This window comes from Astatotilapia calliptera, chromosome 23 (genome assembly GCF_900246225.1).
Source record: "Astatotilapia calliptera chromosome 23, fAstCal1.2, whole genome shotgun sequence".
Classification (NCBI taxonomy): domain Eukaryota; kingdom Metazoa; phylum Chordata; class Actinopteri; order Cichliformes; family Cichlidae; genus Astatotilapia; species Astatotilapia calliptera.
In genome coordinates this window covers 31,876,128-31,890,958 of record NC_039323.1, presented here as the reverse complement: position 1 = coordinate 31,890,958, position 14,831 = coordinate 31,876,128, and the positions used below count along the sequence as shown (strand labels likewise).

The 14,831-nt window shown below is 42.4% G+C and overlaps 1 protein-coding gene across 1 annotated transcript in view; it reads left to right on the top strand.

Moving 5' to 3' along the window:
• LOC113016497 (cholecystokinin receptor-like) overlaps nt 1-14,831 on the top strand; it is a 67,535-nt gene that overhangs the window by 13,378 nt on the left and 39,326 nt on the right. Inside the window, exon 2 of the mRNA XM_026159370.1 lies at nt 13,014-13,262. Coding sequence (XP_026015155.1) covers nt 13,014-13,262 — 249 coding nt within the window. The remainder of the gene's footprint in view (nt 1-13,013; nt 13,263-14,831) is intronic.

The window sequence follows — 14,831 nt, the reverse complement described above, 5'->3', positions numbered from 1 at the left end:
AACCAGATCTGTCGCCCGTGCATTGAATGTTCATTTCTCAACCATGAGCCGTCTCCACAGGCGTTTCAGAGAATATGGCAGCACATCCAGCCGGCCTCACAACCGCAGACCTCGTGTAACCACACCAGCCCAGGACCTCCACATCCAGCAGGTTCACCTCCAAGATCATCTGAGACCAGCCACCCAGACAGCTGCTGGAACAATTGGTTTGCACAACCAAACAATTTCTGCACAAACTGTCAGAAACCGTCTCAGGGACGCTCAACTGCATGCCCGTCGTCCTCATCGGGGTCTTGACCTGACTCCAGCTCGTCGCCATAACAGACTTGTGTGGGCAAATGCTCACATTCGATGGCGTCTGGGACGTTGGAGAGGTGTGCGCTTCACGGATGAATCATGGTTCACATTGTTCAGGGCAGATGGCAGCTGAGAATGTCCCAGTTCTTGCATGGCCAGCATACTCACCGGACATGTCACCCATTGAGCATGTTCGGGATGTGCTTGACCGGCGTATACGACAGCGTGTACCAGTTCCCACGAATATCCAACAACCTCGCACAGCCATTGAAGTGGAGTGGACCAACATTCCACAGGCCACAATTGACAATCTGATAGACTCCATGCGACGATGTGTTGCACTGCATGAGGCAAATGGTGGTCACACCAGATACTGACCGGTTCTGGGTCCCCAGACCCCCAATAGCGCAAAAAACTGCACATTCCAGGGTGGCCTTTTGTTGTGGGCAGTCTGAGGTACACCTGTGCACTAGGGCAGGGCAAGATTACGTGAAGTACCCTCAGAAGGTCTGCTAGATGATGTTAATGCAGCACTACGGGCAATACCTACAACCACGATTACCGACACTAACAAGCTGATCTACAATACGGCAGCAGTGATCAGTGAGATGCTTGGCTACAAGTACAGCCACAAGGGGCAGTACCCTCCATGGAGAAGGAGGCTAGAGGGCAAGATCAAAGTAGCACAGAGGGAGGTTAGCCAACTAACAGAGTTGCAGAAAGGTGCGACAAATAAGGTGCCTAAGAAATACAGCAAGCTGTCCATACCTGAGGCCTTGGAAACTGCCAAGCAAAGACTCACAGCCTTGGCCAGCCGCTTGAGGAGGTACACCAGAGAGATAGAAGGCAGGAGAATAAACCAGCTGTTCTCCACAGAACCAGCAAAGGTGTACTCTCAGTGGCAAGGGAACAATAAGAGAACAGCACCACCAAGGCTGGAGACGGAGCAATACTGGAAGAGCATATGGGAGAAGGATGCAACCCATAACGGCAATGCTCAGTGGCTAGTGGATCTGAGGGCAGACCACAGCGACCTCCCTGAACAGGGTCCAGTAACCATCACAGTGGCAGATATCCAAGAAAGGGTCTCCAGTATGAAGAGTTGGACAGCACCAGGGCCCGACATGGTTCACGCCTACTGGCTGAAGAAGCTGACTGCACTCCACGAGCGTCTGGCAGCACAAATGAACCAGCTGCTAGTTAACGAGAGACACCCGGAATGGCTAACTGAAGGCCGGACGGTCCTGATCCCCAAGGACCCCAAGAAGGGACCGGTCCCCTCCAACTACCGACCAATAACCTGCCTCAGTACTACATGGAAGCTCCTGTCAGGCATCATATCGGCTAAGATGAACAGGCACATGGGTCAATACATGAGCGGGACACAGAAAGGAATTGGCAAGAATACCAGAGGTGCAAAACACCAGCTACTGGTAGACAGAACAATCAGCCGAGACTGCAAGACCAGACTGACCAACCTGTGCACTGCCTGGATTGATTACAAGAAGGCCTATGACTCAATGCCCCACAGCTGGATACTGGAATGCCTAGAATTGTACAAGATCAATGGGACCCTAAGAGCCTTCATCAGGAACTCAATGGGGATGTGGCGTACAACACTAGAGGCCAACTCCAAGCCCATAGCACAAATCACCATCAAGTGCGGGATCTACCAAGGAGATGCTCTGTCCCCACTGCTGTTCTGCATAGGCCTGAACCCCCTCAGTGAGATCATTAACAAGACTGGCTACGGATACCGACTACGGAACGGAGCAGTTGTCAGCCACCTCCTGTACATGGATGACATCAAGCTGTATGCCAAGAGTGAACGAGACATCGATTCACTGATCCACACTACCAGGCTATACAGCAATGACATTGGAATGTCGTTCGGACTGGAGAAGTGTAGTCGGATGGTAACAAAGAGAGGGAAGGTAGTCAGAACTGAGGGGATTGAACTACCAGAAGGCAACATTGCAGACATAGAGGACAGTTACAAGTACCTGGGGATCCCGCAGGCAAATGGGAACCATGAAGAGGCCGCTAGAAAGGCTGCAACCACCAAGTACCTGCAGAGGGTCAGGCAAGTCCTGAGGAGTCAGCTGAATGGTAAGAACAAGATCCGGGCCATCAACACATACGCCCTGCCCGTGATCAGGTACCCTGCTGGGGTAATAGGCTGGCCAAAGGAGGAGATAGAAGCCACTGACATAAAGACAAGAAAGCTCCTTACCATGCATGGAGGGTTTCACCCCAAGTCCAGCACCCTGAGGCTGTACGCTAAGCGGAAGGAAGGGGGCCGGGGACTGGTGAGTGTCAGCACCACAGTCCAGGATGAGACAAGGAACATCCAAGAATACATTGGGAAGATGGCCCCAACTGACCGAGTGCTCAGTGAATACCTCAGGCAGCAGAAACCCAAGAAAGAGGAGGGAGACGAGGAACCATCATGGAAGGACAGGCCCCTGCACGGTATGTACCACCGGCAGATAGAGGAGGTGGCTGATATCCAGAAATCCTACCAGTGGCTGGACAAAGCTGGACTGAAAGACAGCACAGAGGCACTAATCATGGCAGCACAAGAACAAGCTCTGAGTACAAGATCCATAGAGGCTGGGGTCTATCACACCAGGCAAGACCCCAGGTGCAGGCTGTGTAAAGATGCCCCAGAGACAATCCAGCACATAACAGCAGGGTGCAAGATGCTAGCAGGCAAGGCATACATGGAACGCCATAACCAAGTGGCCGGCATAGTGTACAGGAACATCTGTGCCGAGTATAACCTGGAAGTCCCGAGGTCAAAATGGGAGATGCCCCCAAGGGTGGTGGAGAATGACCGAGCTAAGATCCTGTGGGACTTCCAGATACAGACGGACAAAATGGTGGTGGCTAACCAACCGGACATAGTGGTGGTAGACAAACAGAAGAAGACGGCTGTAGTGATCGATGTAGCGGTTCCGAATGACAGCAATATCAGGAAGAAGGAACACGAGAAGCTGGAGAAATACCAAGGGCTCAGAGAAGAGCTCGAGAGGATGTGGAGGGTGAAGGTAACGGTGGTCCCCGTGGTAATCGGAGCACTAGGTGCGGTGACTCCCAAGCTAGGCGAGTGGCTCCAGCAGATCCCGGGAATAACATCGGAGATCTCTGTCCAGAAGAGCGCAGTCCTGGGAACAGCTAAGATACTGCGCAGGACCCTCAAGCTCCCAGGCCTCTGGTAGAGGACCCGAGCTTGAAGGATAAACCGCCCGCAGGGGCGTGCTGGGTGTTTTTTTATATATATATGTTACACATAACATGTAATGTAATTGCAAGGAGGTATTTCTGTAGTCTATTTATACTAGATAGTGGAAAAGGGGTGGGATTAATTAGGCTTATGCTTCTTCCTGCTCCTTTTTGAACATGAACGTTATTTGGAGTTGTGGTTGCTCGTTTTCCTTTTGTTTTGCTTTGTTCATTTGTCTTTTTTAATTCTATTTTGTTGTACTTTTTCAACATGTTCAAAATAAAGATTCAATCAATCAATCAAAAGCTATTTGCAATCTTTAAATTTAAACTACAAGTAACTTATAAGACGTATTACATATGTGGTCGGTCTCTAGCCACATACATAAAAAAAGATTATGAGAATACATTAATTTGTAGTTACACAGTAAACAATGTATATTTGAGTACAACAATTTTTTTCTATTAAATAGCCTCAAAAAATGATTTACTGTGCCTTAAAACTTATATGAGGTTTTATGCAATTAATTGACATGCATACAAGTCACTGAAGAGAATGAAACATACCATTCATTGATATATGGTTGGTAAATACATTAGACTGTTGACTAGCCAACAGGATCCTGGAATGTTGCCTAGCGACCAGCCATGTGCTAGATACAGTGATGCCTGATGAGCGGTTCTGTGGACAGGGCTTTAGATTCACCCAGAGCACAAAGAAACACGTATTCATATAGCACCACACAAATCAGTTTTTAAGAGCCTATTTACAAGAAGAGACCAAAAAAAACTAGCTTATATGGAAACACTTTTTAAACTCAAGAAATGTTAATCAATCAAAGAAAGCTATGTGAAGCAAGTAGGTCTCAAATGTAAAGTATGAGGAAATAAACTTATTCTCATTTTTTGAGCAGTTAGATGAGCAAACTAAGAAGGAGTTTAGCTGCTTTTCACTAGCCAGAACAAGCAACCCACCCAGTACCACAGTGACCTTTCTAATAAGCTAGCTAGCCACTGAACATTAGCTGAAAATGTCAAACCTCCAAAGTCTCATTTAAAAAAAAAAGTAATTTAATAAAGAGTTCATTCATCATTGGGTACTGTGTAGTACTCAACATTTGTCTGCCTGTTAGCGGCTTTTCTTTAAATACACACATACTGCTACTATGGATGTGCTGTTTCCATTAAGTTTTTCTCACACTTTACATATTCCGCTGTAATAAATATTTCATCTGTGGGTTGGTTTGCTTGGATGATTCTAAGCAAAAACATTCAATTAATGGCAATAAAACATGTTAGTGATGAAAAAAAGGAATCAGTGGCATCAGAAGCAAATGAAAATATCAGAGACAGAGAGCATTGTGGGTAATTGAATACATGCTGAGTTTGTTCTTGCAGTACAAACAAGATCCTTCCAACTTCTGAAAAAAAATCTAAGTAATGTAGGATCAATATTCCTCTCTCATGGGGAGCCATAGTGGAAAGACTAATTCAGTTGAATTGTGCTGACAGCTACAGTAACTCACCTCATTACAGTGGTAAAATGCAACACGTCGACTGATTTCTGCACATTGAGCTAAATTACTGTGAAAGGATTCATCTGCTACCACTTTTTTTAAAGCTAAGCATCACAGTGTGGTAATGTGTAGTGCAGAGGTTAAATATGAAATCAGTCAGGCTTGTGTAAAGCTAAAATCCATCCACCAGATAATGTGCACCAAAATGCAGGAATCCATTTTTATCATTTCAGACAAGTCGAAAAGAGAATTACATACTTGTCATTGGGTGAAATCAGTCCTGGGGATTCAGTGATTTTCTTCTGTCGGTAAAGAGAAGCGTGGAGTGTGACACCCTGCCCTGATCCCTATCTCTTTAGTGAATCTTTTTGGATACGAGACAGGCTGTCAACTCTTTGAAGCAACCTTTGCAATTTCAAGGTGGCAGATTAAAGAGACAGGAAGTCAGTGATGTAAGATGCTGACCTACTGGCTGCGTGGACACAATAAACGAGGCATTAGAAGGAAGCACTCTAAAGCTTAAACGCCAAGTGTGCTTGTAGTAGTTTATTCACAGTGTGGAGTGTTTACTAGTTAACAGCGAAATGACGCCAAAACACGGCCACTTTTGGTTATAAGGAAAAGGAAATTTATATGTGATAACCAATAGGGTCTTGTGCCTGGAAAGCCTATCAGACCAACATGGATCAATTTCAAAACAGCCTTTTCTTACATGAATTCAGTCAGTTTGTTTTTCATGCAGTCTTTAGTGTAGGAACACTATAAATGGGAAATAACAGCAAAGAATGGAGAAAGGCTCTTCATTCGAGGCTAAGGTTACATTGACTGATTTGGTTGTATCTGACTTCCTGCCAAAATGATCAAATCGGATGGGTCGAGCAGATTTTGTTTGTACTGCATGAATGTAAAGGAACTAAATGCAAAATGACAGGGCCAAGAATCCTCTTCAGTTTCTCTAATGTTACAGTGAGCACAGAGCGCACCCTTATGATTTCATAATGTTGGCTCAAAGGGAACCCAACATTTGAGACGCCACCATGCTGCTGCAGTTCAACAAACTTTGTATAATGAAAGTACAGTTACTTATAAAGAACACAGCGAAATAATGAGATGAGAGCCCTCGCTACAACAAAGAAAAGAGGAAGAAGACAATTAACAAATCACATGAAAGGCCATCAGATTCTGGCTTTTCCCTGAATCAATATTAGTGAGCTAAACTAATAGAACCAAAACTGAAAACAGGACTGGCAGAGTCTCCCAACTCAACTCATAATTAACAAACAAAACTGCAAAAGCTACAGAAAGAAAAAGTTGATGACAGTGAGGAGAGAAGAGAGAGGGACCAAGACGTCAACTGGCAACCTATGGATATATGTATGTCCTCAGTCAGATACCAGATACACTGTGATCAGATCCTTCGTAGGAATGTTAAAGAAGTATTATTGGGTTTTTATTAGTGTCTGCTCACCAAAACTAATTTTGAACCCTTGGGTTTGCTTGCTAGCTTTTATTTTTCCCTACAACCTAATGACACATTACTTAATGACTTAATTAATTAGTGCAGTCAGTGACTGTTCCCATGGAATATGCACTGGAGTTCAATAAGGTAGTTCTTCCACAAAATGCACTGAAATGCTCTGAAAATTTGAGAAAACTGGTAGAAACACGTTCTGTCCGTCATTCTGTTGTTCTAGCTATGATAGGTATTGAAGGTAACTGTGATGTTACATGTTTATAACACAGAAATTAAACCAAAATATAAAAACTAATTGTGTAATTGTGTAATTCTACAGGTGTGGTCATAGAGTCTCTTTTGCATTTTGTGGGTATTTGTCAGAAAACAGGACACGAGATGAATATTACTGGAGGTAAACTTACTTTTTTTTCAGTTGCTATAGATATTCTATTATATGTGTAGCTGTGCGCTCAATATTGATTTATTTATAGTGCATCAAAACGGATGTTGTTGGTGTGCTTCCCATGATGCCTTCAGGTTTTCAGAGCATTGCAATCACAAGCAGAGATGGAGTGTTGTTTGCATGCAGTGCGAGCACTCCTCAATAAAGCTACGTGAACATGGCAGGATGTGAATTGTGCTATTTTAGTGAATGATACAAACATAACAGAGACCCACTTATTGAAGACCTTTACATGAGGGCTGCTGGTTTTTCATATATGTGGCTAAACAGAAAAATGGGAATGGGAAAAGTAGAGGAGCTTATGTTAGTGCAGGAAAGATTAGTCCAATAATTGATGAGCAGTAGACGTTAATTAACGAATTTAATGCTCAGTGAATGCTCAAGTAATCAACTGAAATAACAAAATCTGTTGCTTTTTTTTGAGTGTTGCAAATTGTTGCAAATCCTGTTGTTGCTGATTGCCGCAAGTTCCTTATTCATGTCTGTGGTTCTCAGGTTCACTTCCAAAGGGTTTTCTACCCCTTTGTAATTAGGAGAAACATCATATTTCGATAGAGATGACAGCAATTTCTAACAATTTGGACTATTTCATCATCTCACTGGGACTTTCTACATGAATTGCAGCCTTACGGTAAGGTTGTGATTAAAAGGATAGTTCAAAACCGCAGACCTGCAGATTATTAGCATCCATTATTCATGAACTTTGTGGCGATTTATTCATGTATCGTGATGAGAACCGGCCCCATCACTCAAGTGAAAGGAGAAAAAAAAAATACTCCTCTCACTGCACAATCCACAGCCAAAAAATGACAACACTTTTAAATGGCTTGCTGTGCCTATGAAGTTGTGCTAATCCTCTCGTAAAGATAAGACAACGTGAAGTGATGTGATGAAACTTAAATGAACCTTGTGGGAAAACATAATTACAGTTTGCATTGCAGCAGCCAATAGGATGCAAATAGAGCAATATAAAGGTTAAAGAAACAGACCCAGCCCTGGGTCAAGGCTTGAACATTTGAGAGGTGAACCCTGTCCTTTCATTCACATGTTTTTAGATGCCTTTTGATTTGTGCACAGCTGTCACGCTTGAGGGAGTCAAAGGAAGCAAAGTGAATTGTCCTGCAGATATAAGGCTCAAGGGAGCCAGTATACCGCTGGTGCTCAATGAAGACATAATTCCATTTTCATTTGGCTGGATCACGTAAAATCTAACACGATAGAGGCTGCTGAGCCAGTGACAGCTTACTGCTTGGAATTAATGATGAAAGCCTCACAATGTAGTGCTGATTCTGAATGTGAAAATGAAACGCATGTTCCAGTTACATCTTATTAGTTACTGAAAGTGGATGTCTTTAGCCCCCCGCCAGATTTATTTTAAACCCTGCTGATTTGTTAAGTCTGCCCTAACTAACAACAAAATGATCAGTCTATAATTTCAATGGTAGGTTTATCTGAACAGTGAGACACAGAACAAAGACAAAAAAATCCAGAAAAATGCATTTCAAAAAAGTTACAAACTTCTTCGCATTTTCATGAAGGAAATAGGTAGTTGATCCTCAATATCAATCAGCAAGATTTCTGGCTCACAGGTTTATTTTACGCAGGTATCTATTCAGATTCTAAACTCTGCACCATGTCCAAGCCCAAAGCACTTTCCAAAGATGTCAGTGACAAGAATGTGGACCTACACAAGGCTGGAATGGGCTACAAGACCATCGCCAAGCTGCTGGGTGAGAAGGTGACAACAGTTGGTGCCATTATTCGCCAGTGGAAGAACCATAAAATAACTGTTAATCTCCATCGGTCTTGAGCTCCTTGTAAGATCTCATGATAATGAGATAATAAGAGCAGTGTGGAACCAGCCCAGAACTATTCAGGAAGAACTTGTCAATGATCTCAAGGCAGCTGGTACCATATTCACCAAGAAAACATTTGGTAACACACTACCCCGTGAAGGACTGAAATCCTGCAGTGCCTGCAAGGTTCCCCTGGTCAAGAAAGCACAGGCCTGTTTGGAGTTTGCCACTGAACATCTCAATGATTCAGAGGGGGACTGAGTGAAAGTGTTGTGATCAAGTGAGACCAACATTGAGCTATTTGGCATCAACTCAACTTTGGAGGAGGAAGAATGCTGCCTATGACTCCAAGAACCCTGTCCCCACCGTCAAACATGGAGTTGGAAACAGTATGCTTTGGGGTGTTTTTCTGCTAAGGGGACAGGACTACACTGCATCAAATGGAGGATGGATGGGTCCATGTACCATCAAATCTTGGGTGAGAACCTCCTTCCCTCAGCCAGGGCATTGAAAATGCATTGTGGGTGGGTATTCCAGCGTGACATGACACGGCCAAGGCTGAAGAAGAAGCTCAAGAAGAAGCATAATAAGATTTCGGAGTGGCCTCCAGACCTTAATCCCATAGAAAATCTGTGGAGGAAGCTGAAGGTTACAGTTGCCAAACATCAGCCATGAAACATTAATGACTTGGAGAGGATCTCCAAAGAGGAGTGGGACAAAATCTCCCCTGAGATGTGTGCAAAACTTGTGGCCAACTATAAGACACATCTGACCTCTGTGATTTGTCACCAAGTGCTGAAGCACGTTTTGCAAAGGGGTCAAATACTTATTTCCTTCATGAAAATGCAAATTAATTTCTAAGTTTTTTGAAATGCATTTTTTTGTTGGCTATTGTTTTGTCTCTTACTGTTCAAATAAACCTACCACTGAAATTATAGACTGATCATTTCTTTGTTAGCAGGTAAACGTACCAAATCAGCAGGGGTTCAAATAATTTTTTTCCCTGAGTATATGTTCCCCTGATGTGATGGGATCTGAATGCGTTAGCTTTGTGTCTGACTGAACACTTTAAAGCAGGGGTGTCCAACTCCAGGCTTTGAGGGCCGCTGTCCTGCAGGTTTTAGAGATCACCGTGGGTCAACACACCTGAATCAAACGACTAGTTCATTACCAGGCCTCTGGAGAACTTCAAGACATGTTGAGGAGGTAATTTAGCCATTTAAATCAGCTGTGTTGGATCAAGGACACATCTAAAACCTGCAGGACACCGGCCCTTGAGGCATGGAGTTGGACACCCCTGCTTTAAAGGTCATGACAGCAATCACAACTATCCATGCCTCACCTGTCAAATCAAGTAAAAAAAATGCAATAAGATTAAAACAATCCTCTGTGATCCAGAAGAAGGCTTTTTCCCTTTGACCCTGTGTGAGAGGGGCATAGCAACATCTGCAGCATCCGACATCCACACATTGCTCAAATGATGAAAAGAATGGAATTTAACTCAACTCAACTCTAATCAATTTTATTTATATAGCAGCAAATCACTACAACAGTTACCCCAAGGTGCTTTATATTGTAAGGCAAAAACCCTAAAATATTAGAGACAAACCTTAACAATCGGATGAGACCTATGAGGAAGGACTTGTTGGAAGGAGGAAAAAAGTCCCTTTTGAACTGGAAGAAAACTCTGGGCGAACCAGGTTTGGACGGAATAGAATGTTTAAAGGTATGCTCACCCTCCTGTAGTTAAAAAGTTGTTATTATGAGGAACATTAACGTAAAAGTAGCCCATGGCAGAGCATGGCAGAATGCTGTCACATCTCTGAAATGGGGCAATCTTTGGCTAATGAAACAGCTTCAAAAAGCAGAGGACTCTTCTCCATCAAAGGAATAATTCATACTTGCAGTTAAGGGGGACAGAATCTCTCACGTGGCAGAGGTGATCAGCATTAACCTGCAATGTCTTCGGTTCAAAACCGGACCGTCTAATCACTCTGTACTTGTTACTGCAGACAAACTTTTTTCATAGTTTGCTTTAAAAATGTTATTTAATTTGTCTATTTATAGGGAGGACATTACTATGAATATGCCAGTTTGAATCAACTTTCATCTTCACTCCTTTGGCAAGATGCTCTCCAGCCAATTAAGCTTAGAGTTAAGTCACAGAAGCAGGATAAAAGCAACGATACAAAGAGCTTTTTTTTCTCACACTAAAACGTAATGTCATGCTGCACACACTCATAAGGCACAATTTATCCCACAGTGTTTCATAAAATACTTGTAAATACACCCACACAGAGACAAGCACAGCTATTAGGCAAACAGCAGAGGACATGGGGCAAGTTGGTAATAAGATACCAAAACAATAATGACAAAAGATCAAAAATACATCATTTTAATGTGCACACTGAAGTCACATAACCGTAGCAGCTGCGGCTCAACAGCTCTGGCAATAGGCTTTCAAGTGTGTAGTTAAATTAAATACTATCAAACATACCTTATTATTAAAAGCACTGAGTCAAATTCTAAAAACTGGGTCATTTATGTGGGTCTTTAAGTTTTGCAAACATTGAAATTCAAAATATGCATCTGTGTGGGAGGACAACAACAGTCACTTCAAAGTGTTTTAAATTGCAAGATAAAGACCCTAAAATATTAGAAAGAAACCCCCACAATCAGATGGCGACAGTGGGAAGGAAAACCTCTCTTTTTAACAGGATTAGGGCTGTCTCAGTGTTCACTGTGGCACAAAGATGCGTTTTAAGCCCCACAAACACGCGCTATTTGAGTCCTGCTTCTACTCCTGATGAGCAATGCTTGCCTTAAAGGTGATGTGCTACATTCTGTGCGCAGGCTCTGCTGTAAACCTCCGGACTTCTCGCATGTCTCTGTGTTTAATCAGAGGACTCAGTCAGCACATGGCCAGCCCCGGCCTTGTCCTGTCAGATACTCTCATTCTCAAACAGACTCGCTGTGGCAGGCCGGTGTTAGTGAAGGGAGCATCCCAAAAACCCTCTGGCTGGGCCATCCAGCACCCACTGATGCTTAGCTGTATGGCAGCGCTGAAAGAAGGAAATCTTATGAAACACACTGTAGATGACTGTTTCATTATATTCTTTTTTTAAGATCTCAGTGCATGCCACCACATGTCTGTATGATCAATTTGTATAATTAAACCAGTCTATGTTGTTGCTTAACCCTGTATCTGTATCGGAGCCTTTGTAGTCACTATGCATTTTGGGTCTTTGTGTCATTATTTTCATAAGCATGTAGTCATTATCTTTGATTTGTAGTTCTCAACTGTTTTTTTTTGTAACTTTGTTAGTGTTGTTCAGTTGTCATTTACCTTCTAATCAGTGACTTTGTGTCTATTTTCAGTCATTATGCATCAATTTGTAGTCATTTATGTCTCTTTATGATTTTTTTGTCAGTTGTATCTCTTCTTAGTCGCTTTTGCGTCTCACTGTAATTGTTTTGATGACTGTGGCCTGGAATTACATCTGGCTGTTGCTCAAATCTTGCTCCTCCTCCTGCCCCTACAAACTGAAAGGATATTATTGTTGATGAAAAGAGAACTGTTTAATTTTGATCTTGTTTTTCCAGTTTGGGTTGTATTCCCAAGTGAGCCACCTGACACGGTCGGCTCTGTGCTTGTGATATTGTCTTCATCTTTTTCTTGAAGATTACTACTAATGCTTCCATTCACAGGGTGAGGAGAGGAATATTGACATTAGCACGATTTAAGATGTTGATTAAGCCAAGTTATTCTGCCTTGTAATAGGGTTTGGTGTTGTTTATGTGCTCAGAGTCTTATTTCCCAGGGGAACAACCTGATCCAGGCTGTTGTCTTCATGTATTGATGCAACTATCTCCTTTTAAATTTTCTTATCTTGATGTTTTCTTTTTATTAATTCATATCTAATTTAATACAAGGGTTGCATGAATAATTAAAGTGTTACTTGCATTTGCATGCAAATGAATAAAACTGCTTTTGGATTAATTTGGGTGTATAGATCCTGGTGAAAGACGTTTGTCAGCCAGCCAGTTCAATTAATGCACCCGTGTTCATCTTATGCTGCTTTTATTTGCTTTTCCACTTCTTATTCTTTGTTTATTACTGTTACAAGTACAATTTCTTCTCTCCCAGGACTACAGTAGCACAAAATACTTCCTCCTGGAAACTGAGGTTTTTGTTAAGAGAAGCTTACAATATTCCTCCCTATAACTGAAAATGCCCTGTGTCTCTTTGTGTCTATCAGAGATGGACTCCTTGCGTATTTTGCTCTACTCGCTCATCTTCCTGCTCAGCGTCTTTGGCAACCTCCTGATCATCGTGGTCCTGATGCTGAACAAGCGCATGCGGACGGTCACCAACTCCTTCCTGCTGTCGCTGGCGGTCAGCGACCTGATGATGGCCATTTTCTGTATGCCCTTTACACTTATCCCCAACATGCTAGAGGACTTCATCTTTGGAGCCACCATGTGCAAGATTGTCACCTACTTAATGGGTGAGCATGAGACTTTTGATACCAAACCTGAGCTGAACTGTACACTCTTAGTATATGAGGCATTTAAAGAGATCCACTTCCTGTGCTGTTTTTCAAAGAAGGGATCATCTGACCTGTGTGTTTGTAGGGACTATTTTAGGGTCTTTATCTTACAGTATAACATGCTCTGAGCAACTGTTTTTATAAACTGGTGCTACATAACTGAACTGCAAAGCTGGCTCATTATAAGAGCACAACACATCAAAAGCCATGATTGACAGTGAGGCGGATTGCTGTAGGAAGGGAAAATGGATCACTGTCTTGTGTGCAGCAAACAACAGCAGCTAAAACAGTGCAGAAGTCTCACACTCTAAAGAAATTAGTAAAAACAAGACCCACTGTGGTCACTACAATAAATGCTACCTGTTTAATGGATTTAGCTGAATGGGAGATGTGACATTTATTTGCCTGTGATGATCATCTATCGGCAGAGTGGAGCTTGGAAACCAAACAAACCCTCTGAGAGTAACTTGAAAAAGGGGTTTACAAGATGGAAGCAAGCCATATGCTAGCAGAGTGTAATCAAAAGCAGAGGAAAAGAACCAAAGAAGTTGTTTTATGTAAATATGAATACAGGTGGGCCTTGGCTCTATACTCATTGCTCATGCTCCAGAGTTGCTGCCAATTTTTTTGGATGCGTCAGCCATTGTGTGCTACTTGGAAGGTCAGTGGTTTATTCCCCAGCTCCTCCAGGCTACATGTTGAAGTGTACTTCCGCAAAATAATAAACCCCAGACTTTATGAATGGGTGAATGTGGTTTGTAGTCTAAAAAGTGTTTGAGTGCTCAGTTAGAGTTGAAAGGCACTATATATATATGTATATATATATATATATATATATATATATATATATATATATATATATATATATATATATCCATCCATCCATCCATTCATTTGCAATTCAGGTGCACTACAGAAAAGGAGCCTGATGTTAATGTGACAGCTGGTAATCAGGGGATGAAGTGGGCCGGGATGATCCTGAACGGCATCTGACACCCTTATTAAGAGTTATTAAATCAGCCAGTTTGTTGTATAATATTGGTATTCCTTCCGGGCAATCCCATGCACTTACTCGTCCAACAAATCAGAAAGTAATGTCACCCCACAGTCTCACCTGTATACTCTACACATTCTTTTTTTCTCCTTCTCATCCCTACCATGCATTCATACAGACACCAATAAAATTGTGATCAAGTAGCTCAAGCAGGGTTGCTTTATGTTTCAGGAAAGAAAGATGTATGAAAGAGAGGACAGGAGGAGATATTGAATACATATTTCTATGTCTGTTTCTTCTTTTAGAGGAGAACTTCAGGCCATTGATTCACACAACAGAATTTTGATCAAGTTTCAAATGGTGACAGAAAGTCAGGTTAATAACACAGCGTGAAAAGCTGTGGTATAAACAATTCATGAATTCAATTACTTTATGCAAATAAAACGTTATTGATTTATGTATTTTTGCATGGAATAAGAAAAGTAAAAAGGCCACTTTTGTACGTGTAACTGTTGTGTTCCTGCTCTGTGTCT